Source organism: Onthophagus taurus, chromosome 2 (genome assembly GCF_036711975.1).
Source record: "Onthophagus taurus isolate NC chromosome 2, IU_Otau_3.0, whole genome shotgun sequence".
Classification (NCBI taxonomy): domain Eukaryota; kingdom Metazoa; phylum Arthropoda; class Insecta; order Coleoptera; family Scarabaeidae; genus Onthophagus; species Onthophagus taurus.
In genome coordinates, this window is record NC_091967.1 from 24,926,118 (window position 1) to 24,949,638 (window position 23,521).

At 33.3% G+C, this 23,521-nt stretch overlaps 2 protein-coding genes across 2 annotated transcripts; one reads left to right on the forward strand and one right to left on the reverse strand.

Moving 5' to 3' along the window:
• Positions 1–972: 972 nt before the first annotated feature.
• LOC111417110 (NADH dehydrogenase (ubiquinone) B18 subunit) lies at positions 973–1,601 on the reverse strand. Its single transcript, XM_023049302.1, has 3 exons — positions 1,415–1,601; positions 1,186–1,354; positions 973–1,133 (listed from the first exon to the last, which is right to left on the reverse strand). The coding sequence occupies exons 1-3, from the start codon at positions 1,545–1,547 to the stop codon at positions 1,061–1,063; spliced, it is 375 nt and encodes a 124-aa protein (XP_022905070.1). The 5' UTR covers positions 1,548–1,601; the 3' UTR covers positions 973–1,060.
• A 211-nt stretch (positions 1,602–1,812) lies between these two features.
• Positions 1,813–23,520, forward strand: LOC111417113 (nuclear pore complex protein Nup160). The gene is made up of 20 exons (XM_023049306.2): positions 1,813–2,005; positions 2,138–2,243; positions 4,723–5,045; positions 5,100–5,289; positions 5,354–5,538; positions 5,597–5,760; positions 5,830–6,090; positions 6,144–6,292; positions 10,841–11,055; positions 11,106–11,278; positions 11,330–11,538; positions 11,599–11,778; positions 13,100–13,312; positions 13,372–13,487; positions 13,545–14,111; positions 14,176–14,511; positions 14,567–14,749; positions 22,822–22,988; positions 23,050–23,289; positions 23,342–23,520. Exons 1-20 carry the CDS (start codon positions 1,921–1,923, stop codon positions 23,435–23,437), a joined length of 4,158 nt encoding a protein of 1,385 aa, XP_022905074.1. The 5' UTR covers positions 1,813–1,920; the 3' UTR covers positions 23,438–23,520.
• The last annotated feature ends 1 nt before the right edge of the window (position 23,521 follows it).

Genomic DNA, 23,521 nt, shown 5'->3' on the forward strand with positions numbered 1-23,521 from the left:
TCATCATCAGCCGAATCTACATGACCAAGAAATCACAATTACAAAAATTCTTTAAACAAATTAATCGACAAAATCGAAAAGATAAAAATTATACTTATATTTTACTTAGGTAACTAAACAAAGGTGTAAATTTAATATCCAACTGGTCATTGAGAAGGGTTGTTTTTAGTATATTTGTTAATTTCCAGAGCTTCCAAAAGATCTAATTTAAAACCTTTGTTACATCTATGCAACAATTTTACATTTTCAAAATCGATCTCGTGTCCTGTTTCAATTTTATGTTTAAAAACATTAGAATTGGTTTTATTTTATGTTCCATTATTCTATTTTACAATTTTCGGCCAGTTTGCCCTATTAATGTTATAATTATTAAAGTGATAATTAGATAGTACCCTTATTAAGGTTGTATTATTAGAAAAGGCAAGATTAATGTTATATTTCTGAAAAATTCTTTTACTAGATGCTGTTATAGAGTTAAAAGGAATGGGGTTTATAGTTTTTAGGTTCATTATTTTAAAAAAGCATCAAAGGAGTTCATTTTGTATCTGACATACATATCTTATCAGCTTTCTTATTAATTTCATTTTTATTCAAATTTCTCAATAATGTGGTAATTTAGGGTATCACTTCAGAAATTATAACCATAATGGCTATATAACCAGATATTCAATTGAAGGTGATGCCGAATATTCGGCTTTTCGCAAAATCACTATCTGTTCCATCACTAGTTGTGTCAGTGAATGATCCAGAAGCGCAATTTTGTATATTAGTAGCTTTAGGAACGCTGATTTCTTATGGACCTTTAGCTCATAGACAACAAGTAAAGTCAAACTTATTAGAGAATGAAAAATTTAAAGAAAAGATAAAAATTTTAAGTCAAACTGGGTTAACTGACGTTGAAGTGAAGCAAAAAATATTGCGCTTTACAAGTTCAAAACGAGTTGTCTTTTTAATTAATTATAAATTTTCAAATACTTTTTGATAATTTATTTAAATATATACAATTACTAAACAACTTCTAGTGATTATTTGTATCCAAATAAACCACTTTATTATGTATTTATCCTGAACGTTGCTTTTCTCTGACCATTAATCGTCGCTCACGTTCAAATTCTTTCATTCTAAGGACAAAACTGAAATAAAAATATATTAAAAATCCGATTCTTATCAATAAATTACACCTACTCTTCATGTTGGCAATGTAAATATTCATGTTTTTCGTGTTCGCAAGCAACAACCCATGGAAAATTATCCTTACGACAAGTTTGAAATTTCAATAAATAATCCACACAGTAATCTCTGTTTTGAGGGGGAATTTTAGCTGAAAGCATGTCCTCTTTCGTTGCATTTACGGCTAATAAAAAATGTACTAGTTTAGTAAATCAACGTAACCTCAAATATTACATAAACGTACATCTCCGTTTGCGGGTGCCTTGGAAGCCTTCCTGTGGATCAAATCGCGATTCTTTCAGCGGATGAGGTGTTACGTCGGGATGATACTTTAAGTTATAAGCATTGTCTATCGTATAACCCATTGCGTTACCCATTTTTATTTAGTAAAAATTTCCGCAGGTAAATGACAGTACACTGAAATGTGACAGTTGACAAGTGACAAGAAATTTTTATATTCTATTAAATGCTAATCTATCAAATGATTAATTATAAAATAAGAATTATTAATGCTTATGTTATTTAAGTTTATTAAGTTAAATTAAAATCTTTATTACTTATGAATTTATAATTAAATTAAATTTAAATTTTTAAAAATGATTAAGAATATGTAAAATTTTAATTACTTATACGATCTCATAGATGGCGCAAGTTTATGTTAACCAAGCTGATACAAGTGTTTTAAAATACATCGTTTTCTTTTAAATTTTGCCGGTTTTCTTTGTGTTATTGTTCAGTTCGGCGGCAAGAATGAGTGATTATCATTTTAGTTACACGGAAGTAATCCCAGATCAAACGATAGTAGAAAAGTGGAGAGAAATAACTCTTAATACGGGTAGCGTAGTAAACATAACCTCACATAATCACAAATTTTGAATCGAATTACAACAGTTTTAGTTGTATAAGATTATTTTATAACAAATATTCATTACATTAAGCAAAAATTTAATCGTTTACTTTAATTTAGGTGGGCGACAAAGTACATTGCAAGATATAAAGGTAGCGGAGAGATCAAATGGTTATTGTTATGCTGATTCAACGAAATCTTGCACAAGAAACCGTTTTATTTATTGGTAAGTTTTCAGTAAACCTCAATTACTTCATCTACAAAATACTTTATTGTGTTTCTAAGAATATACAATTCTCTTGCACTCGTCTGTCATTACAAAAAATAAAAGGAAGAAAAGAAAAACAAAAATAAATAACATTATACACTTAACATCTTTCCTACACTTATTTGTACCTTAACATAGACAATTAAATAACACATTCTACATTTAAAAAGTCCTGAACGCTGTAGAATGCATTGCAAATCAAAAAAGGCTTAAGGCGTTTTTTAAGGCTTTTGATAAACATTGGGTGTTAAGAGGCAATTGATTGAACAACTGTTGGGATGTAAATTCCGGTCCCAGTTGTGACATATTCAAATGGCAGCAGTTTGGCCTGACGTTGTGCCTACCCCTAGTCCTGTATCCATAGATCTCAGGTTGAACTTGGTATGCTGACTTGTTTCTGTTCACATAAAGTATAGACTCAAGTATAAACTCACAAGGAATCATAAGAATCCTGAGTTTTTAATTAAAGTAATAGAAATTTGCAGTCATCCCTGTAACCCACATTGCCCATGACATGAACAGCATGTTGCACATAAGGTCATATTATCAATTAACCACAAAAATGTAAACTATGATTTTATTTGATATTTTGATCAAAAATGCTTATGTGGAGCTTATTTCCTAATTATCTTTCAGAAAAATACCTAATTAGAGTTCATTGGTATCAGGTGCTTATACACTGCTCAAAAAAATTAGGAGAACACTTTTTTTTCGAAACCTGTAACTTTTTAAAAAATAGTTCTAGGCAAATCAAATTTGGTTTACTTCAATGGCATATATTTAACTAAAGAAAATTACAAAAACAATGTTACAACTCTTAGTTACTTCTAAGTTACACTTAAAAATGTAAATTAATAACGCAAAACTAAGTGGAATAATACATAGTATCAATGAAAGTCGAGTTTTCTGTGGATTGATGAGGTTTAATACCGTGTATGCCCTCCATCAGCACGAATTACTTCCTCACACCTGCGTGGCATGCTTCGCACTGGTCTGCAAAGAGATTCTTCAGGTATGCCTTCCCATTCCTTAATCAGGGCTTGTGTCAGTTCCTGTATGGTTAGTGGTGGATTAGGGCGCTTGCGAACACGTCGATCAAGCTAATCCCATACGTGTTCAATAAGATTCAGTTCAGAACTTAACGTCGGCCATTCCATGACCTGAATTCTACGTTCTTACAAAAAGTTTCTGGTGATGCTGGCGGTATGTGGCTTTGTATTGTCCTACATTAGGATGAAATTTTAACCGACACCATATGTAGCAGGTACCATTTAGTCCTCCAAGATGTTTTCGATGTAATTCATAGCAGTTAGTCTACCAGGAACAACAACAAAATCAGTTCTGTTGTCTATACTGATTCTAGCCCAAACCATAACAGATTCCCGACCAAATCTACTCACTTCCTGTACAGTAGCGGCTGCGTAGCGTTCACCAGTGACGAAGTTGCCAATCTCTGTGATCCAGAACAAACCTCATTCGTGCTGCTTTGTGTAGCTGCGTAATAAGGGTGCGTTTACGTTGGAGCTGCGATAAACGATACCAGCAAAACAACGACATTGTTGTCATAATTTTATATGCAGGTGTTTATATTGGAGCGACGCGTTGTTACACACTTGACAGCCGACTAACGATAAGAGTGAGGCTAATTGTATTCCCTGTTTTCTTTGCTATTATAGATCTCCCTTGCGGGACCAAAAAGATGAAAATCACCACAACAGATTTTTTCTGACAAATCATTTTCAATTCATTTTGCGCTGCTCTCATTACAGCTCTTATCGTTTATCGCAGCTCTCGTTCCAATATAAACACCTGCATATAAAACTATGACAACAATTTCGTTATTTTGCTAGTATCGTTTATCGCAGCTCCAACAAAGTCTCCAGATTGAGTTAGCCATACTGAGAGACGTGCGGCTAAACCCAAATGTTTCTAGGCGGTCGGCAACATCTCGAATTTTCCTAGTGTAAATTTTGCTTAAAACTGACCAATAGCAATCCCTCTTTGGCGCTTCAATTTGAAAACACTCTCCAAATTAAAAAATAGAGTATAGTATTATATTAGTATGTGACAGCCGGCTCAATATTTTTTTAAAATTATTATTCTATATTATTTTACTCTGCAGGATGTCATTTGCTCCACCTAAAACAATCAGGAAGTCATGCAGTGTGAAATCCTTTGTTAACTTATCAGCATCCCTTAAGATATCACACACATTAGGTTTAAAAATAGACAACATATCATATTTTTTATCAAAAAGAGCACTCAGCCCGTTAGACATGGTTCTTCCTTGGCTATCACCAAGCAGGAGAATCCTGGGACGGCTTGAAATCCGCTCCTTGACTGTTGCATGCTCTTTAGTTGTCACTTCGGGGTTCACACTGGAGACATGCACACATGACGTCGAAGGTATACATTAATCATTTATATTATTTTGTAGGAGAATAAGTCATGATGTCTTGGAATTAACGGAACAAAGCTTAGACACAAACCTTTCCGACAATTCAATACGTTACAAATTTGTTGATACACCGATTTTGGATGGAATAACAATCCACGAAACTCACACGAACGTAATAATTTTAGTTCCAACGGTTTGTAGCGTTCATCGTATAATATTTCCTCATCCAACAAAATCGCGTCAGGGTGATTATTATGGGTTCCATCCAGATTTTGTTTTGCCATCAATTTTCGCTGATGCATCGGCTGCGCAGGCGAAAAATCCTGCTTCATTTCACATTATAACCAATCCAAGTGGGGCTGGTATAAAAATTATATTTAATTATTTTTATTTTAAATAATACTTAAAATTTGTAGGTTCTCATTTACCACATTGCTCAACATCTTGGTATTCGGCTGCCAAAAATGAAGCCTACTTCCTTTTTGCTTATCCAACCGGAGAAGTTCTTTTGATTAAATACAACGAATTTGGTGGTTGTGAATGTATTGAGTTAAAATCTGAGTCGATTGTTCCGAGGTTTTTGTATGGTTTGGCAGAAAAATTTAGGTAATTAATACTAATATTAATAATAAATGTTTTTTCGAAATTATTTTTTGTTTTTAATTTTTAGATCTCGCAGTAGTGATGGAAATGTTGTTGTTAGTATGGTTTTGCATACAATCGGTCTTGAAACGTACGCTTTTACATTATCTAAAAGTGGTCATCTCCGAGTGTGGTCTTGTAGCAAGGGACAATGTATTTCCGTTAGCGATATTTTATCTGAAACTGTATCAGGACAAAATCTTTCACATGGAAGTAAATAAATTAATAAATATTAAATATAAGATTTATAAAAAAATATTTTTATTAACAGGTCAAAATCATATTTTAAGAAAAGCTGTTGGTGGTAATGAATTAGAATTTATTTTAGCTGTTGTACTTAATTTCTCTCCAGAGTGTCAATTCCACATTATGCAGCCAGATATTAGCGGAAATCAATTTAAACTTATAAAAATTAGTACATTATTTTCTCCAGGTGTAAGTTATAATCTTATATTCTCAATAAAATCATAATTTTTATTTTATTTTATTACAATTTTTTTTTAGGTTGACTTGGTAGATTTTTCATTAACATCATCTAGAATTTGGTCTGTTTGGCGTGGAGAAGACGGCGATTGCAGCGTTTACAGTGCTACACTTGCCACAAATTCAGATAAAGGTTCTCACTGGGTACCAATTCCTCTAGAACCAATCCCTGATCCAAGTGAACTCAAAGCTGATTCAAATTTAGACCCAAAAGAAACTTACATGCAATATATTTTCCATCCGGGAAGGTTCTCATTAAATATTATTTCTAAAGCACTTAGTGTAAGTAATTTTTTTAATGATATTAACTTTTTTAATCGGATTTTCTTTTTAAGATTTACACAAAATCATCAGTTATAAGCGACATCAGTTTATCGGCTAATATTTTAAAGCAACAAGTTAATATTGCAGTTGAGAATGATATTCAACAAGAATTACAACAATCTGAAGTAACAGATGATGATTATTTAGATTGTACCCAATGGTATAGTATTATTATGTTTTAATATTATTCAAAACCTTTAATGCACTAATTTTTGATATACATACCATCAAACATATTGATTTAACATTAATATGCATATAATAATATGTATTTCTATTATTTGGTTGCAATTTTTGTTTATTGAGGGGCCAATAGTGCGTCATAAAATTAATACCATATCAAGTAGCACCAACTTTAACTGATAATTGATTCATATCGAACTTTTTTTATTATACAGGATGTTAGATAAAAACGTCCCAACTGTAACTGTTATTTATATTCCGATTTTCTTGAACTAAGTATCAAATGAGATGGTATCATGACTACTATGTTTTAGGCTACAAATAAAATTTTTCCAGGGCCATTTATGATATCTTGCGATAATCAAGTATATTTGTTTTTCACGTCGTTGGATAGAGTATTTTTTTCTGATTCCAACGATGCGATTTATTGCGAAAAAAATTAAAATATTCTAAATATTTTCTTAAAATGTCTTTCCTGGCAATGAGTAGCTTGCCATGATAAAACAAAACACATAGTTGTCATTAATAGTAATTAGTAATTACACTAATTACTGAGTTTCATGTGATTTCCACAAATCATGAATTGTAATGAACTTACTGATATATTATAATTGTATTTTGAATGCTGAAAAAACTCTAGTGAGGCATTGCGCCCCTACAGAGAACTTTTTCCGAACAGAAATATTTCAAATCGACGTAAGTTTAGCTATCTACAGAAAAATCTAAGAGAATTTAGATGTTACAAAAAACATGAAAAAGTAAACTGATAATTTTATCGAAGTCGTTGAATTAAATGTTTTCAAGAGATACAGTGTGGGCAGTGCTTAAAAACCCCAAATTTAGCAGTAGGAAAAAATGACCCAATCAGAAGGAGCGAATTATTTGGACAGACGAATGTACCATTTTTTTATTGATGTTATCTTCATCAAGTAGTTAAAATACCACCAGTTGTTAAATGAAAATTTAGAAAGGTTATTAAAGGATTTGCCGTTTGCTGAGCTGCGAAATTTATACTTCCAGCAAGACGGTGCTACTCCTCATAACGCAAGAATAAACGTTAATTGGTTGAATCAAAATTTTAATAGACGATGGATCGGTACGTATGGACCTATTTGTTGGCCTGCGCGTTCATCTGACATTCCTTTGGATTTTTGGGTTTGGGGATACATAAAAGATCGTGTTTATTTACAAGTGCCAGAAAATACAGACATTCTGAAGGAACGAATAATGATGAATTTTGAACGTTTATAAGTTTATTGTTTTGTTTTGTTTGAGTTATAATGATTTATTGTTCTTTATGACATACTAGTTTTTTACGAAAAAAAAACTAAGGGATGTGTTAATAAATACTGTTAGTCAAAAAACATTTTGATTCTTTTTCTACTTTTGCTGACAGATGCGCGTTTTTGTTTTATCATGGCAGGCTACTCAGTAAAAACAGAGTACATTGTTAAGGGAATATTAAAAGTACTTTAATTTTTTTGTTGCAAGAAGTACTTAATAAATGTTGATGTGTTGCACATCGTTGGATTCAGGAAAAAAAATGGATTGGTTTGACATAGAAGTGGATGCAAGAGGTCCACTTCGGTGTCGCCTTCAACATATACAAAGTGGTTCTAAGTTGAATTCCGTAGCACGCTTATCACAGCATGATAATATTGATAATAAAAATAACATTTTAACGAAGTAAACATATTTATTTGTGCCTCATGCTGGCAGCCTGGCCTGATTTCGTTTTTTTTTGTGCGTTCAATTCCCTGCGAAAACAAGTCTGCAGGTTATCCAACGTTTTTGAACCTCGTTATCTGAACTTATAAAGCCACAGTGTAGTTGATAATATAGATATTAGATACCTATATTCTTTTATAGATATTTGACAATTGGATCTAGTTTTCAAACTTTGTCATTCCAATATCTTATTGAATCATCAACAATACGAAATATTGTAAAATTCAGAAACAACTACGTCCGAGTATTCCTTCATACTTTTTTTATATAACACTGACCTCTTCTCCACTTCTTCAATAACGTTTTTGAACAATTCTTCCGAAATCAGCTACATTGTAGGATGAGAAAGACAGGTCGCAATACAAATCTAAGACAGTTACTGACTGAAAAGTCACCGGATGGGGGCCTGCACATGGAAAGTAGTGTTGTTTATGCGATCGGCCGATAGTTGGCAAACTACGAAGTTGAAAGGGAATCGGGTTCCCCATTAAACTTAATTGTTGGCCGATCTTCCGCATCAGAGCATTACACGTTTGTAGGATACATTATTCTGAAGCGATCTTTCTAAACAAAATTTTTCCGAAATGTTTATAATCACCGCACAGGAACTGTTTAAAGTTCGTCTAATAGCGATTAAACAAAAGCTTAGGGAAATGCTTCAAAGATCGTAAATCACACTCAGGCAATAGGTTTCACCCCCAGCTGATCTACCGCGCCGTTCTAGACTAGTTTCGCACGTGTACTCACCAATAGATTCGACACGGAAAGAGAAATAAACTTTTTCCGTGAATTTGTGAATCTGCTATTGGACGACTTTAAACAGTTTCCGTGCGGTTATTATAAACATTTCGACAAAATTTTATTAAAAAAATCGCTTCAGAATAATGTATCCTTCAACCGTATAATGCTTTGATCCAGAAGATACGGGACACCTGTATATGCAAAAGATATGCACATACCACAAGAAATGTGGCTACAGCATTAATTCTGTGTATGCTATGATATTTCATCTAAAAAAATGCATTAGAAAATAAAATTCTTGATAAAATTGTATCAAGAATGTTATTAGCTCAACTCATTATTATACAGGATGTGTCAATTGTCTGGAATATAGCCAATAACTTCGCCATTTGTGATTTTAAAGAAAAATGTTTCAAATAAAAAATTCTTTATTAATTGTGGTGCATTTTTTGGCGATATTTGCTTGTTTATATTGTTTTTGTTTCGTTGCTATGGCAACCAACATCGTTATTTTAAATGGGATGCATATGTTTTTTTTCTGCATATTTTGATAGAGGATATATCCCTCTACGCGATGAAAACACATCAAATCATATGGTTGTATAAGAAAAAAAATCGATAAAAAACGCGTTTTCTGAAAATACGTGACTTTTGGGCCACCTGTATTAGTCAGCAAATTACAATTAAAGTAGGCGCCGAAATGATGCCGTTGACAGCTTTAAAAATAAAAAAATTGACAGTTTAAACAAATATGGCACAACTAAGCGAACGACAAAGGATCCAAATATTAATGGTGGTGATAGAAAACGCACTCAAAGTGATGTTTGTACACTGTTCAATAATATTTACCCGGATACACAAATTACACAATCCACAGTAAAAAAATTCTTTAACACCGAAGTTTTAAAAACCTTCCAAGAAATGGACGGCCGAAGACAGCTTCCAATGACGAAACTACATTAAATCTGTATCACCGTATCCATACATCATTAATTTTTCATATTTATTGAATATGTCATTTTTTTGACATTTAAAGCTGTAAATTGCTGACTTAATATTTTCAGAAAACACATTTTTTCTTATACAACCATATGATTTGATATGTTTATCACATAGAGAGATTTATCCTCTATCAAAGTACGCAAAAAAACATATGCATCCTATTTAAAATGACAACTTTGGTTGCCATAACAATGAAACAAAAAACAATACAAACAAGCAAATATCGCCAAAAAATGCGCCACGCTTAATAAAGAAACTTGTGTTTGAAACATTGTTCTTTAAAACTACAAATGGCGAAGTTATTGGCTATATTCCAGACATTTGACACACCCTGTATGTATAGGTATAATGTTACATGTATAAGTCAAGATCGTAATCTGAGGTTGATGAAAATCTGGCAAAACAAAAATATTACTATTAAACTAGTTTATTAATTACAGTCTTCTGAATAAACACATACTGAAAAAATGTGTGTCGTTTTGGTGATTATTCTATGACCAGCAAAAGACAGACTTAAATTTAAAAAAACAAGCTAAGAAGCTGGTTGTGATAGATCTTTTGAAATACATTTCTAGAGTAAATAGTAACTTTTTTCTTTGAACAACACTTGAATGTGACCATATGCTAGTGTAAGTCATTTGTTTTGTTAATAAAAAAGTTGTATGTTGAATTTGGATGAACGTTATAATTCTATAACAATATTTTTCTGTCTGAATTTATTACAGAATTCGTGACTAACACTACTTTACATTTAACCGTCTAGATATGTTGGAGAGAATATTAAAGAAATAATAGGCCTAATATTTGGTGTTATTGCTAAAAGATAACACAGCTGTTGTTTCAGAGATTTTAAATATTTGTATTTGTGTAAAAAGGAGATGTTAGACTATTCCTGAAACCCGTAAATGTATCTAATATAGTTGCAATAAGCGAATTAGATTTAATTTTTAATTTCTATTAGTATTCTCACTACCTTTTCCTAATTTTATTCAACATCTAAGTGCGTTAAAGGGTTATATAAAGACCTTTTGATTTTAAATTTATTTCATTTTAGGTGTTGGGCTCGATTTTATTCTTGTTGCATTCAATATCACGTCACTGGATTACGCCCATTAGGAATTTTATTACTTCCCTCTGTATCCGGAGCGATTTTACTTAAAAAATCAACTTATTCCTTTTTAAGACCTTTGGACACCTTAGAACATTTATATTTGTGTAACGATTACATAACAAGAAATGAACTTGTGTTACATCCACAATTAGGAATTTGTATGTAATTAATTCTTTTTAATTCAATTTAAGAAAAATTTTATTTTTAGCTTATGAAGAAACCGATGATTTAATCGAATTGATTGGAGTTTTAATTTATTTAGATCAACAATTAAATGAGTCATTTAAACAAACATTTGAGAACGAATTGGGACAGTTAAGAGCACCGGATGTTGTAATGGATGATTTGATTACTAATGTTGTGGTTGATTGTGAAGAAGAGGTATTAATAACTAATCATTTCGAGTTAATTATTTACTTAGGTCGGTTTTAGTTTACTTATTTGATAATTCAAAAACTTCAAAGTTGTCGTGATATATACAACTCAATGCATAAACTTTTGGAATTACTCACTGTTCAACAATTAGTTAATGATAACGATGATAAATCTTCCCCAAAACCTACTTCTATTGATCATTTATTTGCGTCTCAACTTGGAATTAGTTTTGTTACTCAATGTTTAAAACAACAAGCACATGTTCGGTAAACAAAATTAATTATTTTTATACACATTATTATTATTTTATTCTTACTTTTTTAAAGGTATTCAATTTGTCGCAATTTATTGGCTTTGCAGCATATAATTCTTCACCATAACGATGAAAACTTTACTTTCTTTGAAGGCGTCAGGTCGATTTGTATCCCTGATACAGTTCTTTTAACAAGGATTTATTTTAATATTGTGTGGTTAACGGGTTTACCAATACAAACAAATGTTGCTCTGTAAGTATGAATAATTAAGTTAATTTTCGAAAATCAACAATTTTGATGTTTAATCGGTTTAGAGCTTATAAATAAAAAATGGTAATAATTGGGTTCAATCTTTTTATGGATCTAGTCTTTATGGTCCATTACTAAGGTTTTATGTATAAAAAATATTTCTCGATCGCTTTTATTTTATGAGTTATGATTGAGTTAATTTTCGAAAATCAACAATTTTGATGTTTAATCGATTTAGAGCTTATAAATAAAAAATGGTAATAATTGGGTTTAATCTTTTTATGGATCTAGTCTTTATGGCCCATTACGAAGGTTTTATGTATAAAAAGTATTTCTCCATCGCTTTTATTTTATGAGTTATGATTGAGTTAATTTTCGAAAATCAACAATTTTGATGTTTAATCGATTTAGAGCTTATAACTAAGAAATGGTAATAATTAGGTTCAATCTTTTTATGGATCTAGTCTTTATCGCCCATTACTAAGGTTTTATGTATAAAAAGTATTTCCCCATCGCTTTTATTTTATGAGTTATGATTGAGTTAATTTTCGAAAATCAACAATTTTTATGTTTAATCGATTTTGAGCTTATAAATAAAAAATGGTAATAATTAGGTTCAATCTTTTTATGGATCTAGTCTTTATGGTCCATTACTAAGGTTTTATGTATAAAAAATATTTCCCCATTGCTTTTATTTTATGAGTTATGATTGAGTTAATTTTCGAAAATCGACAATTTTGATTTTTAATCGATTTAGAGCTTATAAATAAAAAATGGTAATAATTAGGTTCAATCTTTTTATGGATCTAGTCTTTATCGCCCATTACTAAGGTTTTATGTATAAAAAGTATTTCCCCATCGCTTTTAGTTTTTGAGTTATAATTGAGTTAATTTTCGAAAATCAACAATTTTGATGTGTAATCGATTTAGAGCTTATAAATAAAAAATGGTAATAATTGGGTTCAATCTTGTTATGGATTTAGTCTTTATGGCCCATTACTAAGGTTTTATGCATAAAAAGTATTTCTCCATCGCTTTTAATTTTTGAGTTATAATTGAGTTAATTTTCGAAAATCAACAATTTTGATGTTTAATCGATTTAGAGCAGTGGTGTCCACTAATTTTTGATCAAAATCGACTTTTTATATAAATGTGTTGCCAAGATCGACCGAAGGGTTTAATTTAAGTAACCTTCCTTTTTTTTTGTTCTGAGGCCCAGATATAGATATCTCAGATTCATGATTTTCTTGGCGATCGACTCAAAACTGCTTTGCGATCGACGTTATGGACACCACTGTTATATATCATTTTAATTTTGTTTCAGTGAGCAAAGCTTACAAAAACTTGTAACTTTAAAACTCCCTCCCGTTTTCAATTTAAAATTAAACGTAAATAAGTTGCTTATGGACTTATTTGTTGGTTCAACTGGAGGTTTTAACGCCCACAAACTTATGTCCCAAAGAGATGTCGACGAAGAAACATTACCTTTTTGGAACTGTTCCCTTTTATGTTATTTAAATCACTTATTCCTCATTTTGTACGTATTTATTTAATGTTTAATTAATTTTATCTTATAATTAAAATTTTTTTATATAGGTGGCCATTAAATGGTAATCCAACATTTTCTGAGTGGTTACTCTCAAGTGGGCAACACGTATGGTTGCAACAATACGTAAGATATTTAAACAATTGGTGTGACGCAAAATCATCACGTAAATTAATATTGCATTATTTTTTTTACAATTTTTCCAATAATAATTAATTTTTAGGTAATTTTTTGTTGGCAGCATCGTTTTTAACATCAAGCGAACACCACAAATCGTTCGATTTATTCGTAGAAGCCGTAAAAGGCATCGATTCGGAACAATTCCTTCAAAGACATATCGCGAACGTCGCCAGAAACAACAACAACACCGCTATTCGATACTTCTTAAAAGTAATCCAATTATTTGAAGCTTACGGTGCGAGAAATTTCGCTATTGAATTAGCAAATGTTGCTTTGTCAATGGCAGAAACAAAAAATCCTTTACGCGCAACTTTGTACTCGATTCAGTTTAAACATCATTTGGCTTTAAATCATTATGAGGACGCCTACAAAGCTTTACAATCGAATCCAGACGATGATCGAAAAAAGGATAACTTAAGAGATTTGGTTAAAACGTTATTGGATAAGAAAGAGTTAGATGTTTTGATGTCGTTTACATATTGCAATTTGGAAAAATTGTTTTGTAGTATTTTATTTATGAGAGCTAGAGCTGCTGATGGCGTAAATAATATTTATTATGACTTTTTGTATTCGTATCAAATGAAAAGGGGGATACCTTATTTAAGATTAGGTTATTATTTGAACTAACTCGATTCTATTTTGGAAAAACATAAATATATTCCTTTATTTTTTAGCTGGTGCTGTAATGTATGAACAAGCATTTAGATTAAATCAATGGAATTCAATTGAGGCTCTAGAAAAACAAGTAAAGTGCTACTTAGCAGCTGTAAATGCCTTAAGTTTATGCGAATCTAAACACGCGTGGGTTTTAACCCCTATTGAACCAGAATTACAAGAACAAACGGTGTTAATCCCATCATTAGCAGGATCTAATACGCCGTATAAAGAATTAAAATTAGTAAACCAACTTGAAGTGGTTAGTTTGTCTACAATTAAAAAAGAATTAGCTTTGGCGCTTGCCCGTTTAAGATTAGGACGAATTGATAAAGATTCAGTCGCAAATTATACAAGTAAGAATTTGAAAAAACTCAAAAAATTTTTTTTAATGTATAATATTTATTTTAGCTCCTCAAGAACTTGTTGTTATGTTGGCGACTGTTGGAATATTTAAATGCGCGCTGGAATTGTGTCAAACTTACAATTTGTCTTCTAAACCGGTTTTTGAAATGTTAACCCATCAATGTATTAATTTGATGGAAACTGAGGATCAAGAATCATGGAATTGGTTGACTGAAAATGATTTGCATGGTAATTAATATTTAAAAAACATTTTAAATTTTAGTTTCTTTTTTTTTTTTTAAATGTTAGCGAGACTTTTTTTGGCACAATTTTCACTTTTTAATATGCACCTTGACGTAAATGAGAATTTTGGTGTGTCATCAACTGTTGTTAAAAGAGATTCTAGACTGAGCTTAGGGCCGTCTTTTTAATATTTGGGGCTCTAGGCTTACATATTTATATGGTCAGCTACTAAGGAAATAAACTACATGTGCTAGCTTCTCCTTCTTCCTTTGGTTGTACGATTCTATACAGGTACATAGTCTGTAAATCCTCTTCTGCTTCCATCTCCCATGTCCTTCGTGACATCCCTTCTTTTCTCTGTCGGTTTTAATTTAATCATTACTCTCGCTAGTCTGCCATGCTCCATCTTGTGTAGATACCTTTATTCTGATTCTCCAGCTACTGTCTTCTGAAAAAGCGTTATTTTACAACATGATAGTGAAACTACACTGGGCAAAACGCATTTTTAAATTGGGGTGAAAGTTATTGCCTCACCTACTGTACTCGATGTTGCGCGAATTTCAATTTACTATTCTGGTCGCTACAACATTTTCAAAAATGGCAAAAACTTTCAAATTTGGATGATGTCAAAAATGTGCTCTCCAGATATATTGCTCAAAAATCAATTGACTTTGAAAATTTGCACACTGATGGTAAAAAATCTTGATAACGACTAGAAATATAAAGTTAAAAAAAAATTATGTTTGTATTTGATGTAAAAAACAACAGTGCTTTCTGATCCCTCTAATACAAAATTTCATGGCCTTTTTATAAAAAACTAAACGGTCTCCGGGATTCCGTCCATGTTTTGATAAATTTACCAATATGAGGGAAACTACAATAAATAGATATAGGAATGTTTATAGCTCTTCCTTAGCTTCTTATACAATTTCTCCCTATTTACTGTTTCAAATGTTGCTCTTAGATCTATGAATAGAGCATACAATTTGCACCATTTTTTATTTAGTTCCTTGTTCACGACATGCCTCAATATGAATACATTGTTTGCAGTTTCTCTTCTAATTATGAAATCTGACTGAAAAATGATTCCATCTGGTAGAATCATTTTTCTTCCATCTCCTTTTTTAGCCTCTCATCCAGTATATCTGCATATATTTTATATACAGTAAATAACAGGTTTATTCCTCTATAAATTTGTCCGACTCGTCACTGCCAAGGGAATTTCTGGACCATCTAAATCTTATTCAAAGCTTTCAGAAATTTCTCTATATCCTGTGTTGCCTGCAGCCACGCCTCATTCTGTAACCTATCCTCTCCAACTTTATGGTATCGATTTCTGCATCTTCCCTTTGCTTTCTTCCTTCTTTCTTTACTCTACATACGTGTTTTTATTTCCTACTTGTTCCTCTGTATTGAGCCTCCAATGCTGTACCTTTCGTCCACCACCCCTTGTTTGCTCTCCCTCCGAGTCTACGTCTACCCTTATATTCTCTCTTCCCATTGCTTCTTTCATTACCTCGATATCTTCCATATTCTTCATTCGCTCTATCTTCCAATAGTACCAATTATGAGTGAAGTTAAATTCCGTGTCAATAATATTATCAGAGAAAAGTTTATCAAGTCTTGCTAAACCTACTTGCAATTACATTCTTATTCCATTAGGATTTGTTTATCTTTGGCTAAAAAATATTGCGGAAAAATATACCGCGTTTGCTTCTTCAGCCTCATCTGGCATATCCTCATCACTTTCTTGTTCTTCCGACTCTGACTTCTGCTCTCGATCCTTTTGCATGATGGCGTCGGATAAACCTTTTTCCTATTCTTCCATCCACCTCGTCCACTCCCTCCGGTTTCTGGCTAATTCCCTTATACCTGCCAACTATTTTCTGTGAAAACTTTATTTCCATTGCTGTGATCTTTCCTTCCTGTTTATCTTGGAGCGTCTATGACTCACTGGCATATGTTAATATTGGGACTACCACTGAGTTGTACACTTTCAATTTTATCTTCTTATTTATCTAGCTCTTCCCAAAAATTGTTCTGTTTAGAGTATGATATACATCGTTTGTTTTCCTAATTCTTGCATTTATGTCTAAATCCATCCTTCCATCTTGTGATATTATACTGCCCAAGTACTCATATGATGATACTTCTTCTATCTTATGTTCTCTAGTTTTTGTGGTAGCATTAGCTGTTGTAGACACTTCCATATAATACTATGGTTAACCATGTCAAAACCTGTTTTTAAGTCCAAGAATAATAGTTCTCTTCGTATTAGCTCCCATGCGGTTTTATGTATACTTAGAAGCCACTCGTTCCCTTTTATTCCCAAATATTTTATCAACTCTAGATTTATCTTGTCTTTAGAGGTCCGGAGGCTTTTTAACCGGGCCAAGACATTAGGTGAATGAGAGCAATATAAACAAGCTCTAACGAATTACACCAAAAACATACATAAGGCAAAAAGAGAGTCTTGGAGGAGGTTCTGTGAAGGAGTAAAAGGCACACCCAACAGTGCAAAAATGTACAAGATTTTCGCTAGAGATCCGGCACTACCCCTGGACTTATGTAAGCGGCCTGACGGTAGTTTTACGGACTCTAGCAGAGCCTCGTTAGAGCTTCTCGTACATACTGACTTCCCAGGAAGCTTGATCATGAGGGCTGATAATGCCACAGTGGGCTATTCCTGCAAGGCAAAGCGCCCCTCAAATACGGATTGGAGTGTGACTAGAAATGTCGTCACTTGCACATCCGTGGACCAGGCGATTCAAACGTTTAAGCCATTCAAATCGCCTGGAGAAGACAATGTCTTTCCTGCTTTGTTACAGCAAGGAAGGTCACTGTTGTTGCCAATTTTAGTAAAAATTTTCAGAGCGAGTGTCGCCTGGAAATATGTACCAGCAGAATGGACCAAGGTAAGGGTATCTTATATACCCAAAGCGGGTCGTTCGGTCCCTACTCCTAATGCCTTTCGACCCATCAGCCTAACATCATTTCTGTTGAAAACCCTTGAAAAAGTTCTGGAACATGGTATATCCGTACGGTGCCATCAGTATGCTTATCAAGCGGGAAAATCAGCAGAATGGGCTCTACACAACTTAGTTGGTAGAGTATCCAGGACGCTGCAGGATAAAGAAACCTTGATCTGTGCGTTTCTGGATATAAAAGGAGCGTTCAACAACGTAATATCACAATCTCTTCACTCTCACGTTTCAGGCCGTGAGGTGGCTACCCGCAGGGTCTTTGGTCCCTCCTGGTTGACGATCTGATTGCGATAGTCGAAGCCGTTGGTGTAGAAATACAAGCTTATGCTGATGACATTGTCGTTATGGTCAAAGGAACCTGTTGGTCGACGATATCTAAAGTCCTCCAAGTGACTCTAGATACCATTTGCGCTTGGTGTAAGGGAGAGAACCTCTCGATAAACCCGCAAATGACAATCCGCCCAACTATCTAAGGTGAAGAAATTCCTTTCTCAAAGGAAGTCAAATATCTAGGAGTAATCTTAGACAAAATCTTGGCATGGAATGGACATTTGCAGGGAATTTTGCACAAAGCTAGACTATCCTTGTGGACTTGTTGCAGTCTTTGTGGAAAAAATTGGGGTCTTACCCTTGAAAGACTGTACTGGCTCTATGTGACTGTGGTTAGACCTATGATCACATACGGAGCAGCAGCCTGGTATAGGAAAGTCCGACAGACTTCAGTTATCAGTAAACTTTCACGAATTCAACGGGTAGCTGGATTGGCAATCTCTGGTACGATAAGCACAACGCCATCTCTAGCAGTGGAGGTTCTGCTTGGCCTATCTCCTCTGCATTTGCATATAGAGAAAGTGGCTGGAACAAACATTTACAGATTTAAGCAATATGCTCAAAACTGTTTCCACATGCAGAGGCGGCGCCTTTTTAATGTTTTCTCCATCAATATCTTATCTTTCTTTTGCAATATTTAGACCTGTTAGTAGTATCTAATCTTCAGAAAGCAGTATTTAGTCTCCACAAAGCAATTTTAATCTTTAGAAAGCAGTATTTAGTGTTCCAGACGCTGTATTTAGACCTGTCGGAAGTATCTAGTCTTCAGAAAGCAGTATTTAGTCTTCTAGAAGCAGCATCTAGTCTTCTGCCAAAGTTATGTATGTTTTCTCCAAAATATTTTATCTTTCTTTTGCAATATTTAGACCTGTTAGCAGCATCTAGTCTTCAGAAAGCAGTATTTAGTCTCCACAAAGCAATTTTAGTCTTTAGAAAGCAGTATTTTGTGTTCCAGACGCTGTATTTAGACCTGTCGGAAGTATCTAGTCTTCAGAAAGCAGTATTTAGTCTTCTAGAAGCAGCATCTAGTCTTCTGCCAAAGTTATGTATGTTTTCTCCAAAATATTTTATCTTTCTTTTGCAATATTTAGACCTGTTAGCAGTATCTAGTCTTCAGAAAGCAGTATTTAGTCTCCACAAAGCAATTTTAGTCTTTAGAAAGCAGTATTTTGTGTTCCAGACGCTGTATTTCGACCTGTCGGCAGTATCTAGTCTTCAGAAAGCAGTATTTAATTTTCTAGAGCAGTATCTAGTCTTCAGAAAGCAGTATTTAGTTTTTTAGAAGCAGTATCCAGTCTTGTGCCAACGTTATGTATGTTTTGTTCTTGATACTGACAGCAACTACTTTCTGGGTGTCTATCGTCATCATTTTTGGAGCCTCTTATTATCTATACGGATCTTGTACCACGCGGTACCTCATTTCTGCAGCTGTTACTTTGCTTTTGTGCTTATCCTGCCTTGGCAAAGTTTCCGTATTGGTGATTTCCTGTCCTGTGCAATAACAAGACAAGTCCATTGGTTTCTTGTTCATATTCTTCGCATTCTTTTATTGAACACATAAGTATTGCCATGAATGAAAAATGTTTGGTTTATAATCAATTTTTTGTTTTCTCTGAACAGAAATTTCAGACTTCATGTGGACTTTGAACAATGTAGGTAATTCCTGTTTTTTTTGCTGAAGTTTAGTTTATAACTATTGCAATTTCAGACTTTTTCTTGCAAATTAACCTTCTGACCAGAGTATTCTCGACTATTCCCTTAAGTTTGGTTTTTACCAGTATAATTCTTAAATTTTCCAGTCTTTTTTAAGTTTATTTATATTTCTTTGATTATATATTTTTTTTTAATTAAAATGCGTTTTTTAATTTTTTTAAATTAAAATGAATTTTTAATTTTTCCGCCGCAATTTTTTGTTTGCTGCATAAAACTTTATAAAATGCCGTTTATTTTTCCTAACCAAGGGTTAGCGGTTATTCATTCTGTTTATGGGTTTTCAAACTGAAATTTAGCAGAAGTAGCCCTAGAGTATAGGAGAAGATATCCACATAGAAGACATCCTTCTGTGTTTGTGAAAGTGCATAGATAAATAGTTGAACAAGGGCTAAATAATGACGGGTTGATCGTAATAATGACAATGTTAGGCTGCAAAGAAACTTTAGAAGAAGAATTTTGCGTGAGTTCGACAGAGACCCCACTACGAGTGTTAGAAGAGTTTCGAATGCCTTACGATTTTCTAGGGCGCGTATATATCGCCATTTAAAACATGATCATAAACATGTTTATCATTTACAACCCTTGCAAGGATTCAAACCAGGCGATGAAGAACGGCGTGTAACGTTTTGTCGGTGGATTGCTAAAGCATCAACCAACAATCGAGATTTTTTAAATAATGTAATATGGAACGATGAATCGTGTTTCACAAGACATGGGATTGTAAACTTTCAGAATTTATATGTTTTGATATCCCTACGCAATTCGGCCACGAAACTTCCAACATGAATTTAGTGTCAAAGTCTGGGTAGGCGTTTATAATAATTATCTTTTTGGGCCATACTTTATGCCACCACAACTAACCGCTGCGGCGTTCTTGTAATTTTTGGTAGCTGAACATGCCAATATGTGGGATGACATTGATTTAGCATTAAGAAGAAAGGCCTGGTTTCAACTTGATGATTGTGCAGCTTATCATGGTAAGATGGTAAGAAATTGGCTAGATAACCATTTTCCTGCAAGATGGATTGGTTGTGATGGACCAGTCGCATATCCCCACGATCTGCAGATCTTAATGCTTTAGACTTTTTTGTGTGCAGATATTTGAAAGGAAAATTGTTGTAATGGTTGTAATCACATAAGGCCGTTGTTAAATACCATTACTCGATAAGTATTTAATTCGTCGGTCAGAATTATGCAAGCAAAATTTTTTACATTTTCAACAACTTCTTTAATTTTTTTCTTTTATTATTTAGATTAAAAAACATTAATAAACTAAAACATTAGTTGATTTACCTACTTTGTTTCCATGGCACACATTATTTATCAAAAACACTGGAAGGGGTAGGAGTATACTGCCAGATACCTCGAATTAAGCAAGCCTACAGCCTGAGTACGTACTGTACTGTATTCCAGGCGGAAGTATTTGCTATTGACATGTATGACTTATGACAGTATGATATTCTCAGACAGTCAAGCCGTTCTCCAGGCGCTGCAAGCCGTGAAAACGGTGTCGGCTCTGGTTAATGATTGTAAGAGAACATTAAACACACTGAGTTGTGATAACAGAGTTTCTCTGATCTGGGTCCCGGGTCACTCTGGGATTGCTGGCAATGAAGCGGCAGATGAGCTAGCACGAGAGGGCAGCGCTAAAGCGTTTGTGAGACTGGAACCAGCAGTTGGTGTATCATTTGCTATGGGCAAATATAGGATTGGACTGTGGACTGAAGAAAGACTTAGCCTACTGTGGACCAGTTCTCCTGGAATGAAACATGCTAAGGTGTTTATTAACGTCGCCACTGTCAAACCAGGGAACTTTTTAGGACTAGCTCGTAGTAGCATAAAAGTTCTAATGGGTGTATCAGATTCTCGATTTTTGGGTTGCAGTTTATCTACTCAAAGGATCTGAATGACCTTTCACCAAGCAAGGTATTAATGTTAGTTAAGAGCATTGAAATTTGGTGACGATATCTATCGGTAGGGTCGCGGTGCAAGGTTGGTTGGTCCGCCAACCCATATGTAATCTATTTAATGTAATGTAATCTTGTCTTTGCCGCATACTCTCAGCTGCATCTCTGTTTGTTCTGTAGTTTGCTCTATCCTCTTCCGAATTCGTTCTTATGTATTTGTTCCATGACTCTTTCTTCTTCTTGATTGCCGCACCAGTGTGTTTTCTTTGTCTGATTATTATGTTTTCTCATTGCACACACATCGATAGCTTTATTTCGCATTATCGCTTTAAAAATTCTCCACCTTTTCTGCAGTGTTAAATTCTCTATTTGTTCTAGTTTATGAAATCCTTTGTTTGTTTTCTCTTAGTATTTTATTCTTTCTTCCTCCTGCCTTAGTTTAAGAACGTTTATTTTCGTGTAGGTTGTCATCTCTTCTGTTTCGATTTCTATGTTATTAATAGTTTCCATGACTAGTCTGTAGTTTTTTTCCCATTTCTGCTTCTGCTTCAGTCTTTATCTCGTCGACTATGCTTTGGTGATTCCCCAGGTGTATGTAATCAATAATACTCTTAGCATTTCTTTCTTCTGCCACAAACGTATATTTATCTTGCCTCTTCTGACTCCACATCGTGTTTCCAATCAATAAATCGTTTATCTGACAAAATGCCACCAGCATTCTTTACCCATTTCTATTCATCACTTATATTCTCTATTACTTTGTCTTTTGATATGTCTAGTCTCCGACTTCGTCTCCAGATTCCTCATCTAGCATGATTTAGGTCTAGAGTAATACGTAAAATAATTCAGCTAAACAACACGCTGTTACAGCTTTTGTGGCGACTGATAGCACCACAACTACAAGGAAAAGTTCTTGGATGTGGCCAGGGGAGGTTAAGCAATTAAACAAAATTGCAGCTATTTTTGTCGAAACCTTTTTTTGCATTGGTGCGTGTAATTAAAGGTTAATATGAAATCTAGTTTAATTTCGTTTGTGCTAACGGAGTGGCTGTCCAGCAGTCGAAAATAGTAGATTTGTTTTCAACTACCTACATTGCTTATGATTTTTTCTAACTTCCTATAGTAAAATAATCGACTTTTATAGATTTACCCATCATTGGAAACACACCATCAGATGTAGCCTGGCAACTACTAAAAACATTCCTCCACCAATATGAAGAAGACCACATGACCACTATCCATAGATTCATTTGTGAAAAAATTCTTATTTTAGGATGTTTTGTACCAAATTGGCTGGAAATTTCGTATAAGGTAATTTTTGAATTATTTTTTTAATTAATTACTTATTAATTTATATTTTGTGCATTTGTAGTTAAGAAACCCAGCGGAATTAATAAAATTGTATTTCTTACGTGGATATTTAATAGAAGCAACAAATCTCACTTGTGAATACATTTTAGCTGTTTTAGACCGGGGATATGAGTACTTTGGTCTAGAAATGGGCTTAGTTCCAGGTGCAAGGCCATTTTGTTTTCCAGTAAGAATCATTGAACGTTTATTACATAGATTGGATAAAGAAAATAAGATTGATGTAACAAAACCTTTACAAAAAGTGAGATATTTTTAATTGTTAGTTTTAAATGATATTTTATTATTTTTTTTAGGAACATAATAGACTCCAACAATTGTATTTTAAATATTTAGAAGTGTCTTCTCGTATTTCAAACGAAACCACCAGGCTACAATCTTTAAATATTTGATTATTTAATTAAAATAAAACATATTTCTAAATGTTAATTATTTTAATATGAATACTTTTACATACAATAAACTCTTAAGATAAT